Raw genomic sequence first — 18,610 nt, 5'->3', positions numbered from 1 at the left:
AAAAAATGTAGGCTTGCTTAATAATGTGGAACAGCCTTCTTAAGTAGCCTTTCCTTTATTTGGACACACCTGCCAAACTAATTTCCACAGGCATCTGCAATTGCTTTCAGTGATATAAAGAGCCCTGACACACATCGCCATCAATGAGTTTAATTGACAAACAAAAAAATTCTAACCTTATCACTCCTAAACTCTTTTTGCATAATAATTTGGAACACAGTTTAGGTCTAGGCTTTTTAAAACAATAACATAAAAAAGCATTAGTACCTGGCATAACAATAATTCAGCAGGCTTTTGTTTAATACATGGCAGAACAAAAACAATTATGCAGGCATTGGTTTGTAAATATTACGTACCGTAATGTTACCAGGAGCCGTTCCTCAGGAAGAATCGTACGACGGAGCTGTGTGTCCTGTCTCCGAATGGCTTCTTGAACACGATCAAGCAAATTCATGAAGCTTTCTTGGGACATCCGGGTATAGTCAGTAAATTTCTCTGGGTTTCGCTGGAGTTCGCTGTAGAGGGTGTGGTGCGCTCCACGGCTCTCCCGGAGTTCAATACTCGGATGTATCCACAAACGCCGCCGCTGCCGTCTTCGCTGTGTCTCTCTCTCTCCCCTTTGTTGCTGGCAAGCAAATGCAAAAGCCTGAGCCAGCGCGATGTCCAAATCCAAGTTAAAGTGAAAACTCTTCCAACGCAGATCCATGTTCACAAAGGAAAAAGCAAGCAAATCTGAAGAATTTAGCTGTAAACAGTGTCTATATAAAGAATTCCCAGGTCATGTGTCCCATTGGTGGAGTATGTTTCAAGAATTTTTCCAGGATTTTCCCCCTGTGAAATGGGACATCTAGACAACGCATCTGCATAAAAAATGCAAACGCATGCAAAAACGCATGAAATCACATACAAACGCTGCATTTTTGTCGTCATGCGCACACTGATGCGTCGAAAAAAAAAAATCGCTGCGTTTACATGCGTTTGCAAGCATTTTTTCATTGCGTTTCAAGTGCGCCCGAAACGCTGAGCAAAAAGGCGCAAATGTGAAACTAGCCTTAGCCACTCCAGTCCCAGGAATAGATAGTATATGAAAATACCGTATAAACCCCTCAGAGAACACAACTTTCAGAGATAATTTCCATATTCATACTAAATAATGGCACAGATCTCCCAGACATTATGACTGCACATAACCCTAGTCTTTATACCGATATTGCACTCATTCCCTGACAGACCGCAGCATGGCCATTAGTTAGAAGCTGCAAATGATCCTTGGAGCAGGTAAGATTTCCCTGAGTGGTACATATTGGGCCGTCTGAAGACTGAGTTTAGTCTGGACAATTTGTCTGCACTACTAATTAACAGCTGTTACATTACCAAACTAGGGCAGTCCCTATAGGAGAAAACACAAGAATTATACTGTATTGTCACATACTATCTATTCCTGACACTGGAGGGGCTTATAAACTTACACAGTATATAGTCTGAGGTCTGGGATCTGCCAATATGTGGCTAGTTTTCTGACTGTTTCGGATAACATGATTTTAGTTTTTTTTTTGTCTAGTCTCGCTTGAATATAGGTCGATATTAAATAGTCTCCTGATGAGTCATCTTTTTATTGAGGACGATGAAACCCGTAGAAATGAGAGGCTTGGAGAGTGAGTATGTATACATCACCTCACCCTATATACTGAGATGTGGGGTACATGTTTTTTCTATTAGTCACCTATTGACTAACCTTCAGGGGGTGAATTATGGGTATAGTTTTACATTTGGAATTAATCAAGTTTAGTTTTATCCTTTGTCAGCAAACATGAGGAATGACAAGAGACAACCCATTTAAGAAGATTCAATTTTGGTTAAAACTATTCCAAGACTATGAACATAAAAAGTCTTCTCCCCTATGTGACATCTCTGATGTTTATTAACAGGTGATTTCCAAGTAAAATATTTCCCACATTAAGAAAATGAAAAAGGCTTCTCCTCTGTGTGACTGCTCTGATGGCGATCAAGAAGCACTTTCTGGTTAAAATATTTCCCACATTAACATGAAAAAGGCCTCTCTGTGTGAGTTCTCTGATGCTTAACACAATCTGATTTCTTGCTAAAACATTTCCCACATTCTGAACATGAAAAAGGCTTCTCACCTGTGTGACTTCTATGGTGATTAACCAAATCTGATTTCCGGTAAAAACATTTCCCACATTCTGAACATGAAAAAGGCTTCTCCCCTGTGTGACTAATATGGTGATAAACCAACTGTGATTTCCGGTTAAAACATTTCCCACATTCTGAACATGAAAAAGGCTTCTCCCCTGTGTGACTTCTATGGTGATAAACCAATTGTGATTTCCGGTTAAAACATTTCCCACATTCTGAACAGAAATAAGGCTTCTCTCCTGTGTGGGTTCTTTGGTGTTCATCAAGATCCCTTTTCTGGCTAAAACATTTCCCACATTCTGAACAGGAAAACGGCTTCTCCCCTGTGTGAGTTCTCTGGTGCTTAACCAAATCTGATTTCTGGCTAAAGCATTTCCCACATTCTGAACAGGAAAAAAGCTTCTCACCTGTGTGAGTTCTATTGTGATTAACCAAATTTGATTTCCAGTTAAAACATTTCCCACATTCTGAACAGGAAAAAGGCTTCAACCCCGTGTGACTGCTCTGATGTCTAACAAGAATCGCTTTGCGGCTAAAACATTTTCCACATTCTGAACAGGAAAAAGGCTTCTCCCCTGTGTGAATTTTTCGGTGCCTAACCAATTGTGATTTATCGATAAAACATTTCCCACATTCAGAACATGAAAAAGGCTTCTCCCCTGTGTGAGATCTCTGGTGAATAACAAGACCCCTTTTCTGGTTAAAACATTTCCCACATTCTGAACATGAAAAAGGCTTCTCCCCTGTGTGAGTTCTTTGGTGTTTAACAAGATTCCCTTTATGGTTAAAACATTTCCCACATTCTGAACAGGAAAATGACTTCTTTGCTTTAAGAGCAGTTTGTTTTTTAATGCCTCTTTTGTGACTTTGATTTTCCTTAGGAGTCAGTAATGAAACAGAAGATGGGACCTGTTTCATAGGATCAGATAACAGATCTTTGCTGTGAATGGATGATGATATATCTGGAATAATAGCAATCACTTCGGTTGTATCTTGTAGGATCTCAAGATCATCAGATTTAAAAATTGAAGATGTCAGCAGTCCCTCTGATCTCCTGGTACAGTCATCTGCTAAGATAAAAAAAAAATTAATAAAATATCCTTGAGTTTTCTATTTTTGAACATTTCTACTTAAAGTGTCCTTAAAAATGGCAAGCTATGTAAAAAACTTTATTTACCAAGACAATGACAGTTCACAGTCTAATAGAAAACCTTGTTGGATGAGCCAGTAGTGTGTGGTCAACTGTTTGCTCATTCTGCCTCCCAAATATTGAATAAAAAGAAACCAATCAATGTTATGTAGGCGAAAATAATACCAATTCTCATCTCACAAAAAATAAGTCCCCACTCAGGTCCATCATCTGTCAATGGAAAAACAGATAAGGCAGGTTAGAGTTAATGCTATAGTTAGGGTGAGTGTTTGGGCTAAAGTTAGGGTTAGTTATGCTAAAGTTAGGGTTACTGTTAGGCTAAAGTAATGGTTAGGGTTTATTCTAAACTTGTGATTAGGCTAAAGAATTAGGCTTTTCTCAATTGTCTCCCCAATAATTTGGTCACGTCAGAGTTTTCTATTTCTGTAAAAAAAAAAAAAAACAAATAAAATGGCCGGTCAGTATTATAGCGCAGAGGAGGCTTATGCACTTTTATGTTCTGACAGCGAAGAAAGTGCAGTGTCAGATGGAGATGAGGATTTCGAGGGCTTTAGTAGCAGCGACAGTGATAGCTCAGAAATGAGCAGTGATTCTGGTCCATCCTCACACACAAGGACCAGTACAACAAGAAGGACAAATAGCGCTTCTGGAGAAATGTCTCCAACTCAGGGAACAATGCCCAGTACTAGCGCTGTCCCTAGTGCTCGTGAATTGGCGCACACCAATGTCCAAGGGGCTTTGCCTCTTGATGTAGCATTTCCCAGATGGGAGGCTTCGGATTCGGCTACTCCATTCATCCCTAATTTTAAAGCCATTCCTGGTATAAATGTGGAGGTGGAACATTTTGGACCAATTAATTTTTTAAATTTGTTTCTGACAGATATCTTGCTAGAGCATGTTGTCCTACAAACAAATTTATATGGGTCCCAATTCATCAGCCAGAATCCACGATCTTATTATGCTAGGCCAAATTTATGGACACCAACAAATGTCCTAGAAGTGAAAACATTTTTAAGACTTACATTCGCTATGGGGCTTGTTAAAAAAATGAGCATTCGGTCCTATTGGTCAAACTGCCCTGTTTAAGCCACCACTATGTTTTCTGCCATTCTTCCTAGGACCCGTTATGAGATGCTCATGAGATTTTGGCATTTTAATGACAATAGTCAATGCCTGCCCAGAAATGTCCCAGAACATGACAGGCTATTCAAAATCAGACCCATCATCGAAGACTTGACAGAAAAGTTCTTAAAGCTCTACACCCCAACAGAAAACATTTCCATTGATGAGTCCCTTGTGACTGCACCTCAAGCAATTTATTCCTTCTAAGAGGGCAAGATTCAGAATAAAGCTCTATAAAATGTGCGAGAGTTCAACCGGATACACATCAGCTTTTCACATTTATGAGGGGAAAGATAGACAACTAAACCCACCAGGAGGCCCTACTTATCTGGGGACATCTGGAAAAATCGTTTGGGAGCTGATAACTTCATTTTTACAAGAAGGCTATAATCTGTATGTTGACAACTACTACACCAGCATATCTTTATTTAAAAGTCTGGTTGAACATAACATAGGGGCTTGTGGGACCATTCGCAAAAACCGTCAGGGGTTTCCACAATCACTGGTCAACAAAAAGTTCTGAAAGGGGCCGTCATGGGCTTTACGCAATGGAGAGCTGCTTGCCCTTAAGTATAAGGATAAAAAAGATATTTTTATCCTGCGCTCGATCCACACAGATGCCACAAGGGCCACTGCAGACCAACAGGGATCCACTACTCCAAAACCTGTGCCCATCATTGCCAGCCTTATGCCTCCATGACTGCTTTACAATCTTCCACACAGAACCACGTTTTTCAACTGTTTTGACATTCAAGCATTTGGATTATTCAGTGACAGACACATTTGAGTAGAGCTGACTTAATTTCCGGGGGTAGGTGGGGGGAGGTCTCCAGAGACACAAGCTGGGCACAATATATTGGGCACTACAATGAAATTTTTGCAATTTTTGCTCTGAAACTTCTACTACGTGTTTCTGGAAATCATCCATGTAGTGAAAATGGTCACTATATCCATAGATGAATTCCCAGAGGGGTGTCATTTCCAAAATGGGGTCACTTCAGGGGGGATTCTGTTGTTCTGGCACTTAGCGGCTCTCCAAAGTGCCATAACAGCAGAATTCCCCCTGAAGTGACCCCATTTTGGAAATGACACCCCTCTGCGAATTCATCTATGGGTGTAGTGACTATTTACCTATCTACCTATTTTCCAATGTAATATCTGGGGTTAAAACAACATTTTAGTCGTAAAAATGTACCATATTATTCGGACTATCAGACGCACTTTTTCCCAAATATTTTTTGGGAGAAATGGGGGTGCGCCTTATAGTAGGAATATACTTACAAATGCTGCAGTGGTGCTCTGTGCTGCATGGAGGGCTCCGCCGGCATTTTGTCAAAGCCCAGAGGGCCCTGCAGCTCCATTGCTGCGATGTGGTGGTCTCCATAAAAATGGCCGCTGTGGGCGACTCATGCTCAGATTCAGATCTCGTCCCGAGATCTGAATCTGAGCATGCACCTCCCCCAGCTACCATTCTCCAAGAGGCCACCGCATCGCAGCAGTGGAGCTGCAGGGGCCTCCAACTTTGACAAAATGGCGGCGGAGCCCTCCGCACAGCATTGAGTGCCGCTGCTCCAGCATAGAGTGCTGCTGCCGCCCCAGCACAAAGCACCGCTGCCGCACCAGCCTGGGATGGGATTTTCCGGAGCCACCGCACCAGCCTGGACCACCGAACAACCTATGTGACCACTCTTGCACCTGTGCTGATCCCTGGTAAGCTGAATTCGGACTGGAAGACGGACCCCCATTTGGCACTTTTTTCCCCCTATTTTCCTTTTGAAAAGTTGGGGTGCATCTTATGGTCCAAAAAATACAGTAATAATTTTTTCTTCACTGCCCAATGGTATAATTTTCTATGGAACAGCTGTGGTGTCAGTATGCTCACTGCACCACTAGAATTCATTCAGGGAAGTATTTGGTAAAATGCAGTCACTTTTGGGGGCTTATGCTGTTCTGGCGCCTCAGGGGCTCTGACAATGTGACATGTCACCCACAAACAATTCCAGCAAAATCTGCTCTCCAATACGGCGCTCCTTCCTTTCCAAGCTCTGCCATGCGCCCAAACAGTGGTTTCCCTTTTTATTTCCACTGCTCTACATTATGAACTTCTGTGAAGCACCTGTGGGTTCAAAATGCTCAATACACATCTGGATAAGATCTCTAAGGGGTCTAGTTTCCAAATTGGGGTCACTTGTTGGGAGTTTCCACTGTTTAGGCACATCAGGGGCTCTGCAAATGCGACATGGCAACCGCTAATTATTCCAGCATATTTTACATTACAAAAAATGAGAATTTGCAAAACAAAATGTATCGTCCATTTTCTCCTGATACCCCTGCGAAAGTAAAAAAAAAAATTAGGTGTAAAGGAAAATTTTTGTGAAAGAAAAGTAAATGATTATTTTTTCCTTCCACTTCCATTCATTCCTGTGAAGCACCTGAAGGGTTAATAAACTTCTTGAATGTGGTTTTGAGCACCTGGAGGGGTGCAGTTTTTAGAATGGTGTCACTTTTGGGTATTTTCTATCATATAGACCCCTCAAAGTGACTTCAAATGTGATGTGGTCAGTAAAAATAAAATGGTGTTGTGAAAATGAGAAATTGCTGATCAACTTTTAACCCTTATAACTTCCTAACAAAAAAAATTGATATAGTTGATATAGAGGCTACTGTGCAGGCGCCGCCATCACCGGTGACATTTTAATGGATGTAATTTTTTTCTAAGCCTCCCAATAGCCACAATATTATAGTCATTATCACCAATAATATCAATGCTATTATATGCATTATGTAATAATGGGGGCAGGTCAGTGAGGGATCAGCGACCTGTCATGAGCCAATACAGAGGAATATGTAATCAGAGCACCACATAAAGCCCCGCCCACAGCCCCGCCCCAGAGCACGAGAATCTCATTAACTGAAAACTACAAATACAGATTACACAACAGTAAACCAGAGTTGCCCTCATTTATGGTGGATCATTGGAGCTACTATGGATCCTGAGCAGAAGATCAGAGAAAATAATATTGCTCCCCATTTCAGGAGAGATTGTGCAGTAATCTGAATTCCTTAGGATCAAAAACAATGTAATTGGTTGTAAGTTCTATAGAAAAGGGATTTCACTGCCCAAAGTTATTTGAACAGTTTAGGGTGGAGGAGAATGTTTTGGTCTAGAGGCAAAATGGTGATCATGGTAATACGGCCGGACTACACCACCGATAAAGCAGCCACAGCCGGTGACTGAGAGGAATCTGTGACTTCTCTGCATTCAGTGGTTACTACTCACCTGGGTAGTCATATGTGGGAATCTCCTCTTTACACCGCTCATCATCTCTCACATATGTCTCTGTAGTATTAATATGGGTCAGATCTTCACCCTGAAACAAATATTGTAAAAGTCACCGACAGATGGAGAAGTCCCATCTATGATCAGCTCTAATCCTGCCATCTCCACCGCTCTCATTACACAAGTATAAAACATATAATACTGGTGGATAAAACAAGACTGAGCACAAGACCTTCACAGCCGTCTACACATCATAGGGGGGATCGCCTGACACCTTCTCTCCATCTACCTGATGATCCTGAGGAGCACTGGGATCTTCTTGCTTACAGTCCTGTGGAAGAAGAGGACGGGGACATCTCTCTGGTGTTGTCCTCTTAGTGGATAGATCTGGAGGAACCACATACAGGGACTGAATTCATTCTCTACATACAGATAATTATAGGCCGTGTGTATTTAGTCCTATTACCTGGAGATGTGAGGGGCTGGGGAACCTCCATTATGACGTCCTTGTACAGATCTCTGTGTCCTTCTAAATACTCCCACTCCTCCATGGAGAAATAGACAGCGACATCCTGACACCTTATAGGAACCTGACACATACAATGATACAGTCATCCCCCCGATCCCTTCATAGTGTTACTGTATAATGTCCCAGCATTCCCAGCAGTGTCACCTCTCCAGTCAGCAGCTCAATCATCTTGTAGGTGACTTCTAGGATCTTCTGGTCATTGATGTCCTCATGGATCAGGGGGTGAGGTGGAGGCCCCGTGATCGGGCTCAGGGGTCTTCCACATCCCTGAGACATAGGGTCCTGACAGCGATCACTAGAGGTCTTCTTTACCACTGTGTAATCCTGGTTATGGAGAGACACATTAATAAATCTCACTACAGACATTTCCAGAGTCCTCACCTCTCCAGTTCTGTCCATCTGTTATTCCCATAGATAAGAATGATGGAATGTGACGTCATCAGAATCTCTCACCTCTCCAGTGAGACGGAAGAGGATCTCTAGGGTGAGGTGTAATATCCTCTCCGCCATCTTGTCTCTGTCCATATCCATCCTTGATGGGTAAATCAGGAAAATTCTCTTCTGTAGAAGATCTTCACTGAGAGGATCCGATATTGTAGAGACCTGAATGAGAAGATGATCCGATGTAACATCATAAGAATCCTGTGTAATAATACAATTACTGGAGATAATAAGGGAAACATATGAGATTTATTATCTTACAGGGTTTAGTTTTCTCCCCTGACATCTACTAATAAAACCTATATATTTAGGCCACAGACAACAAGCAGTTTCCTCCTCGGAGTCGGCAGCTGAACACGTTCCTCATAGACTCATCTTCCATAACGCTAATTCTCGTCTCATTACCGACACTGGAATCGGCATTAGCAATACTGCAGGAGATATTCATTACACGCGACAGGAGAAATAACTCCTTCATGATGAGAACGACATCTTCATCTCCTACTGCGGCTCTAGAGACAGATTTGGCCAGAGTCGGTCACTGACTCCATCCCCACCGGCCGTCTATATGAAGGTTTCCTGTCTTCCCCGCACTGGAATCTTCTATCACGTTAGATCTCAGCTCTGAGTCACACACAGTTTGAGACTTTTAGAAAAGTTTTTTTTAGTTTCGACAAACACAACGGACAGAAATGATCTGATCCCAAAGTCTCCATGTACAGTGATTTATGGGGTTTATTTCTGGCCTTAGGCTTTCCTATATTACAAGAAAAACTCCAGAAAAAGTCGATATTAAAATGTTTCTAAAGAAAATTGGCGCCAACAATTCTTGTAAAAATAAAAAATAAACAAAAGCAAAAAAGCAGAAGACACCAGGGCTGTGGAGTCGGAGTCGTGGAGTCGGAGTTAGTTTTGGTTGGAGTCGGAGTCGGTAGAAATGTACCGACTCCAGCTTTAAAAAAAATGTATTAATATTTCATAATTGAACTTTCATATGAATTTTATAAATGTTACTCAAATATATATGTTCTATCAAACTATGAACAACAGTGATAAGCAGTTCTGCTGGAGATAGAGACATTTCTTACTTCTTGTGTGTCACTGTTCTCCACTGCCCTTATCTAATCTTATACTTGGTTAACCTCATGCTGCCCCAACCCCCCTACTTACAATGTATGAAACTGAAAGTGAAAATGTGTTGCAAATTCTTAGTAGTAAAGCTCCTCCTCTAGACTAGATCATACTAGGTGTGCGTCTTCCAAGCATCTCACAGCTGCCTGCTACTCAGAAGAGGAAGACTGTAAGAAGTATTATCCTTTCAACAAACTTTGCATCAGTTAACTGTGAGTACATGAGGAATAATAACAGTATTACTGACCACTATATCAGTTGTACGACCTGGCAATAATTTTGTACAATTGTTTTTAGGAAAAACAATTGTCATTTGGATTGTGAATGCAGAATTAAAAACCTGAGAATGTCAAAGAAGCATCACATTAAATCAGCTGTATTTGAACATTTCACCATCACTCAAGATAGAAAACATTATGTCTGTCAGTGTATGACAAATGATCCAGACGAAAACAAATGCTGTGAAGCCAAGATGAGTGCATATTCAGGCAAAGCTAAAAATGCTCCTACCAGAGCTTCTAATCTAAAAAGACATTTACAGCGCTTTCATCCAGAAGTACTGAAAGCAGTGGATGAGAAAGACTGCATCCAAACCAATGCACCAGTGCCCAGCTCTTCCAGCCAAACAAAGGAGCAGAGAACTTTACAGCCATCAGTTGCAAGATATTTTGTCAGTGACAAAGTTACTGTGACAATGACAGTAGATACATTTAAAAAACAGATCATAGAGCTTGTTGTAAAGGATAGTGTGCCTATTTCATTATTTTCACGACCAGCTTTTATTTGTCTGAATGGGGAAATGGCCCGCAAGCTTGGTGTTTCTCTGGAGAGAGAGACTATTAGAAAATTAGTAATCGAAGAAGCTTTTAAACAAAAGGAAGAACTTAAAAAAACTCTCAAGGGACGCTTTCTGTTTCTTAAAATGGATGCCTGCACATGTCACAGAGTGAACTATTTTGCCATCAATGTCCGATTTGTTTGTGACAAAAATGAAATAGTTACCAAGACATTGGCAGTAAAAGACACCAAAGCTCATCACACCAGTGAGTTTCTCCAGGTCTTGGTGGAAAAGGTTCTGCAAGACTATGAACTTAAAAAAGAGCAAGTTCTTTCTGTCGTAACTGACAATGCTTCAAATATGATAAGTACTATTAAGCTAATGAATGAGAGTAATGATGGTGACCAGCAGCTAGAAGAACATTCTGGGTCCACAGACACAGAAATGTTTGAAATAGAGGAACACAGTATTGTAACTGAGGAGCAAACTGAAGTTGCTTCAGATGAACAGCAACATGATAGTTTAGATGATCTTGTTGAAACTGTGTCAATATGTTCTTTCATTCATCACATGCGCTGTGTTGTGCATACGCTACAGCTGGCTATAAGAGACAGTCTGCAAGAAGGACATGCTGCTGCACTGATTGGCAAGGTGACAAAATTGGCTACTGTTGCCAGAACCCCTAAAGTTGACTCAATTTTGAAGAGACGTGCTGGAAAAGGGGCAATTATTGATCAAGCCACACGATGGGGCAGTACTTACTTAATGATTCAGCGCTTGGTTGAACTGAAAACCTTTCTTGTAGACATGGCTAACCCTCAACTGACGCTAAATGTAAGTCAGTGGAATCAGGTGACTGAGCTGGAAAAATTGCTAGAGCACCCACTTACAGTGACTAAAAAATTACAAGCAGAGGACTTAACTCCAGGTATTTTCTTAAAGGAGTGGAAGAACCTGATGTTTCGCCTGTCCCAAAGAGGAGGGTTAATTGCAAGTGGCATTGCTACATCAATGAAATGGAGAGAGGAGCTACTATTACAAAATAACATTCTTTTGGCAGCTGTTTATGTAGACCCAATGCATCGGATTCTTCTAGATGATCAACAGCTAAGTAAAGGAAAAGAAGCTCTGTTTGAAATAGCAGTAAGGATGAAAGGGTTGCAGAACAGTCAGGAGGAACAAGAAGAATTTGGTCGTCCTGCCACATCTTCACCCTCATCATAAACTGATGAAGAATTTAATTTCGAAAAATATTTGGATCACAAGGACCGTGCAAAGCGTTCCCGCATAGAAGAAGAGTCATCCCCATCAAGGAACACAGCCAGTACATTTCAGCAGAATTTTTCATGTGCACTAAAAGAAATTGAGAAATTTGACCGTTCATCAAAAATAACAGTGCAACAAGCAATTCCTCTGTATCCTGACATTGTCAGAGATGTTGCCCGAGTGGTTACTGCTTTGCCACAAACACAAGTTAGTGTAGAGAGGTTGTTCTCTGCTCTCAAAATAATTAGATCAGATTTGAGGGCATCCATGAAGGAGGATCTGACAGAGGCAATACTTTTTCTGAGGACAAATTTATAGATTTCTTCTTATTAACTGCATAAAAGTGTTTATTGCATATTTACTTACAGTTTAGAAAAGTTTATAAAAGTTATTTGCTATATTCTAATTGTATTCTAATAAATGTAGTTTTTGCTCTAAGTGGTCTGATTACTTATATGATGGTGAGAAACTGAATAAGCACGATGTTTAATATTTTACAACAGTAAATTTGTTGTTATGAATTGGCCATTTATGAAGGAGTCGGAGTCGGAGCCGGATAAAATCCAGGAGTCGCAACTGTGGCTTTCCGACTCCACAGCCCTGGAAGACACAATTTATTATATTTCAACAAGTGAAATTTTTTTTTTTTTTTTACAAATTAACTCTTTTTGGCCCCATAACATAGATGTACACCGCAGGGACGGCACAAGAGCAGCTGCAACAAAAACCCTGACAGTTTAAAGGGAAGGTGCCATCAAAGCCGGATGTGGCGCTGGCGCGCTTTCCACTCGCCGGATGTGGCGCGGGCGCGCGTTCCACTCGCCGGATGTGGCGCTGGCGCGCGTTCCACTCGCCGGATGTGGCGCTGGCGCGCGTTCCACTCACCGGATGTGGCGCTGGCGCGCGTGCCACTCGCCGGATGTGGCGCTGGCGCGCGTTCCACTCGCCGGATGTGGCGCTGGCGCGCGTTCCACTCGCCGGATGTGGCGCTAGCGCGCGTTCCACTCGCCGGATGTGGCGCTGGCGCGCGTTCCACTCGCCGGATGTGGTGCTGGCGCGCGTTCCACTTGTCGGAAACACAAGGCTGTGGACCGCGCGCCATCAAGCCAACTTGGTTGCATATTCTACTTCTATGCGGTTCAAGAAACCGGAAGTTATTTTGGCGTGCGTTCTATGTACCGGAAACACTAGCTTGTGGAGCGCATGCCTCGGCCTCATTGGACCCAATTAGTAGCCCGCCTTCATTTGAGTGTCAGATTTTTTCCTTGCGGCTCACACGCCTTTATGGCACACTGGCGTGCGTTCCAACCACCTAGAAGTACCGTGGTATGTTTTTCATACTCCCCCCTTCTCTGGGGTAACATGTGTCTGTAGGGTGCTCTATTGATTGGAGACATAATGGCATGCACACCATACGTGCAATGTTACCACCAGTGGAAATTCCTAATGGGAAGTGGTAATTCATTTCTCCTCATCTATGTAAAGTTAACCCTTTTTGTCCACTCCCGTTCCTCACAACTTTAGACAGGGAGTGGGGGGATCCATTCCTCTCTAGCTCAGCACTATGGCACCTCACCTCATATCACAAGAAGTCCCCTGATGACTCAGCTTGGAAGAAACGCGTTGGGCCCTTCCAAGGGGAGTGCAGGGCTTGTTTAGCACAGGGGGAGCTGTGGACTGTCAGGGGGGAGTCTTGGGGATACACTATTGTTAGCCCTTTAGGGTCTTGTAGGGTATTTTCTTCCCCTTGTCCTGTATGGATCATCCTGGACCCAGGATCTCCTTTTCCTCCCGCACCGGCTTCATGACTTGCTGAGCTTCTGCCTTTCCTCACTTATTGCTCTGGCATATTTCGGGTGGTAACTCTATTACTGTCATCCAGATTCCAGTCATTACTGTTATATGCAGCCAGTATCTGTCAGTCGTTGTTTGCAGGGTTCTGTGGGATTCTCCCAGATCCATAACGTGAGATTCTGGGACTTGCTGATTGCAGTTCAGCCATTGCAAGTGGGAATCATTCCTCCTGATCGGGCTGTGCTCCTCACGCCCCTTTATTTGTGACTTCACCCAAACATTTATATTCATTCACTCTGGGGGACACAAAATTGTTCATATTCTACTATCTTACTAAAGGGTATGTTTTATCTCCAGTCCACCACACGCCAGCGCTAGCTCCGCTCCCGTCCACCACAAGCCGGCTCCGACTCCGCTCCCGTACACCACAAGCCGGCTCCAGCTCTGCTCCCGTCCACCACACGCCAGCTCCGGCTCCGCTCCCGTCCACCACACACCAGCTCCGGCTCCGCTCCCGTCCACCACGCGCCAGCTCCGCCTCTGCTCCCGTCCACCACGCGCCAGCTCCGCCTCTGCTCCCGTCCACCACACGCCAGCTCCGCCTCTGCTCCCGTCCACCACGCGCCAGCTCCGCCTCTGCTCCCGTCCACCACGCGCCAGCTCCGCCTCTGCTCCCGTCCACCACGCGCCAGCTCCGCCTCTGCTCCCGTCCACCACGCGCCAGCTCCGCCTCTGCTCCCGTCCACCACACGCCAGCTCCGCCTCTGCTCCCGTCCACCACACGCCAGCTCCGGCTCTGCTCCCGTCCACCACACGCCAGCTCCGGCTCTGCTCCCGTCCACCACGCGCCAGTTCCGCCTCTGCTCCCGTCCACCACGCGCCAGCTCCGCCTCTGCTCCCGTCCACCACGCGCCAGCTCCGCCTCTGCTCCCGTCCACCACGCGCCAGCTCCGCCTCTGCTCCCGTCCACCACGCGCCAGCTCCGCCTCTGCTCCCGTCCACCACACGCCAGTTCCGCCTCTGCTCCCGTCCACCACGCGCCAGCTCCGCCTCTGCTCCCGTCCACCACACGCCAGCTCCGGCTCTGCTCCCGTCCACCACACGCCAGCTCCGCCTCTGCTCCCGTCCACCACACGCCAGCTCCGCCTCTGCTCCCGTCCACCACGCGCCAGCTCCGCCTCTGCTCCCGTCCACCACGCGCCAGCTCCGCCTCTGCTCCCGTCCACCACACGCCAGTTCCGCCTCTGCTCCCGTCCACCACACGCCAGCTCCGCCTCTGCTCCCGTCCACCACACGCCAGCTCTGGCTCTGCTCCCCTTCACCATACCCCAGCAGTTACACTAACAAAAATGTAATAACCCTCTTGCCACATTCCCAGAGAAGAATTTTCCCATCCCCCATACCCAGTTCTGACTCTGCTCCCATTCACCATACCCCACTCTCTCCCCCCACACACCGTCTCCCTTCTGTCCTCTGCGGGGTGTCGCCGCTCCCTCCTCCGCGCTCTTCCCCGCTGACAGCTCCGCTCCTCTGCTGCGCGCTCTCCACACTGCTCTCCTCTCGCTCCCCAGGATGGCTCTGTGAGACCGGAAGTGAACTGCTTCTACTTCCGGTTACTGCTAAACACTGCGTAATGCGTAAGGGTCATCCTCTGGAGCGAGAGGAGGAAAGTGTGGAGACCGCGCAGCAGAGGAGAGCGCGGCACAGCACACCAAGAAGCCCGGAGGAAGGAGCGGCCGACACCCCGCAGAGGACAGAAGGGAGGCGGTGTGTGGAGGGGGGAGAGAGGCTGAGCCTGGGGGGTGGAGGCGGGGGCTGAACCAGAGGTGGCGTGTGGTGGACGGGAGCGGAGCCGGAGCTGGCGCGTGATGGGAGCGGAGCCGGAGCTGGCGTGTGGCGGACGGGAGCGGAGCCGGAGCTGGCGAGTGGTGGACGGGAGCGGAGCCGGAGCGTGGTGGACGGGAGCGGAGCCGGAGCTGGCGTGTGGTGGACGGGAGCGGAGCTGGCGCGTGGTGGACGGGAGCGGAGCCGGAGCTGGCGCGTGGTGGACGGGAGTGGAGCTGGAGTATGGTGGACGGGAGCAGAGCTGGCGTGTGGTGGACGGGAGCAGAGCCGGAGCTGGCGTGTGGTGGATGGGAGCAGAGCCGGAGCTGGCGTGTGGTGGATAGGAGCAGAGCCGGAGCTGGCGTGTGGTGGACGGGAGCGGAGCCGGAGCTGGCGTTTGGTGGACTGGAGCGGAGCCGGCGCGTGGTGGACGGGAGCGGAGCCGGAGCTGGCGCGTGGTGGACGGGAGCGGAGCCGGAGCTGGCGTGTGGTGGACGGGAGCGGAGCCGGAGCTAACGCGTGGTGGACGGGAGCGGAGCCGGAGCTGGCGCGTGGTGGACGGGAGCGGAGCTGGCGCGTGGTGGACGGGAGCGGAGCCGCAGCTGGCGTGTGGTGGATGGGTGTAGGGTCAGAGCTGGCGTGTGGTGGATGGGAGCAGAGCCGGAGCTGGTGTGTGGTGGACGGGAGCGGAGCCGGAGCTGGCGTGTGGTGGACGGGAGCGGAGCTGGAGTATGGTGGACGGGAGCAGAGCTGGCGTGTGGTGGATGGGAGCAGAGCCGGAGCTGGCGTGTGGTGGACGGGAGCAGAGCCAGAGCTGGCGTGTGGTGGACGGGAGCGGAGCCGGAGCTGGCGTGTGGTGGACGGGAGCGGAGCCGGAGCTGGCGTGTGGTGGACGGGAGCGGAGCTGGCGTGTGGTGGACGGGAGCGGAGCCGGAGCTGGCACGTGGTGGACGGGAGCGGAGCTGGCGCGTGGTGGACGGGAGCGGAGCCGGAGCTGGCGTGTGGCGGACGGGAGCGGAGCCGGAGCTGGCGAGTGGTGGACGGGAGCGGAGGCTGAGCGTGGTGGACGGGAGCGGAGCCGGAGCGTGGTGGACGGGAGCGGAGCCGGAGCTGGCGTGTGGTGGACGGGAGCAGAGCTGGCGCATGGTGGACGGGAGCGGAGCCGGAGCTGGCGTGTGGTGGACGGGAGTGGAGCTGGAGTATGGTGGACGGGAGCAGAGCTGGCGTGTGGTGGACGGGAGCAGAGCCGGAGCTGGCGTGTGGTGGATGGGAGCAGAGCCGGAGCTGGCGTGTGGTGGATAGGAGCAGAGCCGGAGCTGGCGTGTGGTGGACGGGAGCGGATCCGGAGCTGGCGTTTGGTGGACTGGAGCGGAGCCGGCGCGTGGTGGACGGGAGCGGAGCCGGAGCTGGCGCGTGGTGGACGGGAGCGGAGCCGGAGCTGGCGTGTGGTGGACGGGAGCGGAGCCGGAGCTAACGCGTGGTGGACGGGAGCGGAGCCGGAGCTGGCGCGTGGTGGACGGGAGCGGAGCTGGCGCGTGGTGGACGGGAGCGGAGCCGGAGCTGGCGTGTGGTGGATGGGTGTAGGGTCAGAGCTGGCGTGTGGTGGATGGGAGCAGAGCCGGAGCTGGTGTGTGGTGGACGGGAGCGGAGCCGGAGCTGGCGTGTGGTGGACGGGAGCGGAGCTGGAGTATGGTGGACGGGAGCAGAGCTGGCGTGTGGTGGATGGGAGCAGAGCCGGAGCTGGCGTGTGGTGGACGGGAGCAGAGCCGGAGCTGGCGTGTGGTGGACGGGAGCGGAGCCGGAGCTGGCGTGTGGTGGACGGGAGCGGAGCCGGAGCTGGCGTGTGGTGGACGGGAGCGGAGCCGGAGCTGGCGTGTGGTGGACGGGAGCGGAGCCGGAGCTGGTGTGTGGTGGACGGGAGCGGAGCCGGAGCTGGCGTGTGGTGGACGGGAGCGGAGCCGGAGCTGGAGTGTGGTGGATGGGAGCAGAGCCGGAGCTGGCGTGTGGTGAACGGGACCGGAGCTGGTGTGTGGTGGATGGGAGCAGAGCCGGAGCTGGCGTGTGGTGGATGGGAGCAGAGCTGGCGTGTGGTGGATGGGAGCAGAGCTGGCGTGTGGTGGACGGGAGCAGAGCCGGATCTGGAGTATGGTGGATGGGAGCAGAGCCGGAGCTGGCATGTGGTGGACGGGAGCAGAGCTGGCGTGTGGTGGATGGGAGCGGAGCTGGAGTATGGTGGACGGGAGCAGAGCTGGAGTGTGGTGAACGGGAACAGAGCCAGAGCTGGCGTGTGGTAGACGAGAGCAGAGCTGGCGTGTGGTGGACGGGAGCAGAGCCGGATCTGGAGTATGGTGGATGGGAGCAGAGCCGGAGCTGGCGTGTGGTGGACGGGAGCAGAGCCGGAGCTGGAGTATGGTGGACGGGAGCAGAGCTGGAGTGTGGTGAACGGGAACAGAGCCAGAGCTGGTGTGTGGTAGACGAGAGCAGAGCTGGCGTGTGGTGGACGGGAGCAGAGCTGGCGTGTAGTGGACGGGAGCAGAGCCGGAGCTGGAGTGTGGTGTACGGGAGCAGAGCTGAAGTGTGGTGGATGGGAGCAGAGCCGGAGCTGGCGTGTGGTGGACAGGAGCAGAGCTGGAGTATGGTGGACGGGAGCAGAGCCGGCGTGTGGTGGACGGGAGCGGAGCCGGAGCTGTCGTGTGGCGGACGGGAGCGGAGCTGGCGCGTGGTGGTCGGGAGCAGAGCCGGAGCTGGCGCGTGGTGGTCGGGAGCAGAGCCGGAGCTGGCGTGTGGTGGACGGGAGCGGAGCTGGTGTATGGTGGATGGGAGCAGAGCTGGCGTGTGGTGGATGGGAGCAGAGCCGGAGCTGGCGTGTGGTGGACGGGAGCGGAGCCGGAGCTGGAGTGTGGTGGATGGGAGCAGAGCCGGAGCTGGCGTGTGGTGAACGGGACCGGAGCTGGTGTGTGGTGGATGGGAGCAGAGCCGGAGCTGGCGTGTGGTGGATGGGAGCAGAGCTGGCGTGTGGTGGATGGGAGCAGAGCTGGCGTGTGGTGGACGGGAGCAGAGCCGGATCTGGAGTATGGTGGATGGGAGCAGAGCCGGAGCTGGCATGTGGTGGACGGGAGCAGAGCTGGCGTGTGGTGG

General features: G+C 49.1%; 1 protein-coding gene across 1 annotated transcript; it reads right to left on the bottom strand.

Annotated features, from left to right (window-relative positions):
* Window positions 1–1,903: 1,903 nt before the first annotated feature.
* LOC141060217 (uncharacterized) lies at window positions 1,904–15,235 on the bottom strand. Its single transcript, XM_073556457.1, has 7 exons — window positions 15,105–15,235; window positions 8,692–8,841; window positions 8,383–8,562; window positions 8,176–8,299; window positions 7,999–8,096; window positions 7,710–7,800; window positions 1,904–3,227 (listed from the first exon to the last, which is right to left on the bottom strand). Exons 2-7 carry the CDS (start codon window positions 8,767–8,769, stop codon window positions 2,041–2,043), a joined length of 1,758 nt encoding a protein of 585 aa, XP_073412558.1. The 5' UTR covers window positions 8,770–8,841; window positions 15,105–15,235; the 3' UTR covers window positions 1,904–2,040.
* Window positions 15,236–18,610: the final 3,375 nt, after the last annotated feature.

The sequence above is a fragment of the Dendrobates tinctorius genome, unplaced genomic scaffold, assembly GCF_039654945.1.
Source record: "Dendrobates tinctorius isolate UK_male_01 unplaced genomic scaffold, ASM3965494v1 ptg000233l, whole genome shotgun sequence".
NCBI lineage: Eukaryota > Metazoa > Chordata > Amphibia > Anura > Dendrobatidae > Dendrobates > Dendrobates tinctorius.
Note: the sequence above shows the minus strand (reverse complement) of the source record. Positions and strands in the feature narration are given on the sequence as shown.

Coding starts and splice junctions, on each gene's coding strand:
- LOC141060217 (XM_073556457.1), bottom strand. CDS start 8,769: ATGGATATGGACAGAGACAAGATGGCGGAGAGGATATTACACCTCACC. Junction 8,563..8,691: donor TCTTCCGTCTCACTGGAGAG/GTGAGAGATTCT, acceptor CTCCATAACCAG/GATTACACAGTGGTAAAGAA. Junction 7,801..7,998: donor GTGCTCCTCAGGATCATCAG/GTAGATGGAGAG, acceptor TATTTGTTTCAG/GGTGAAGATCTGACCCATAT.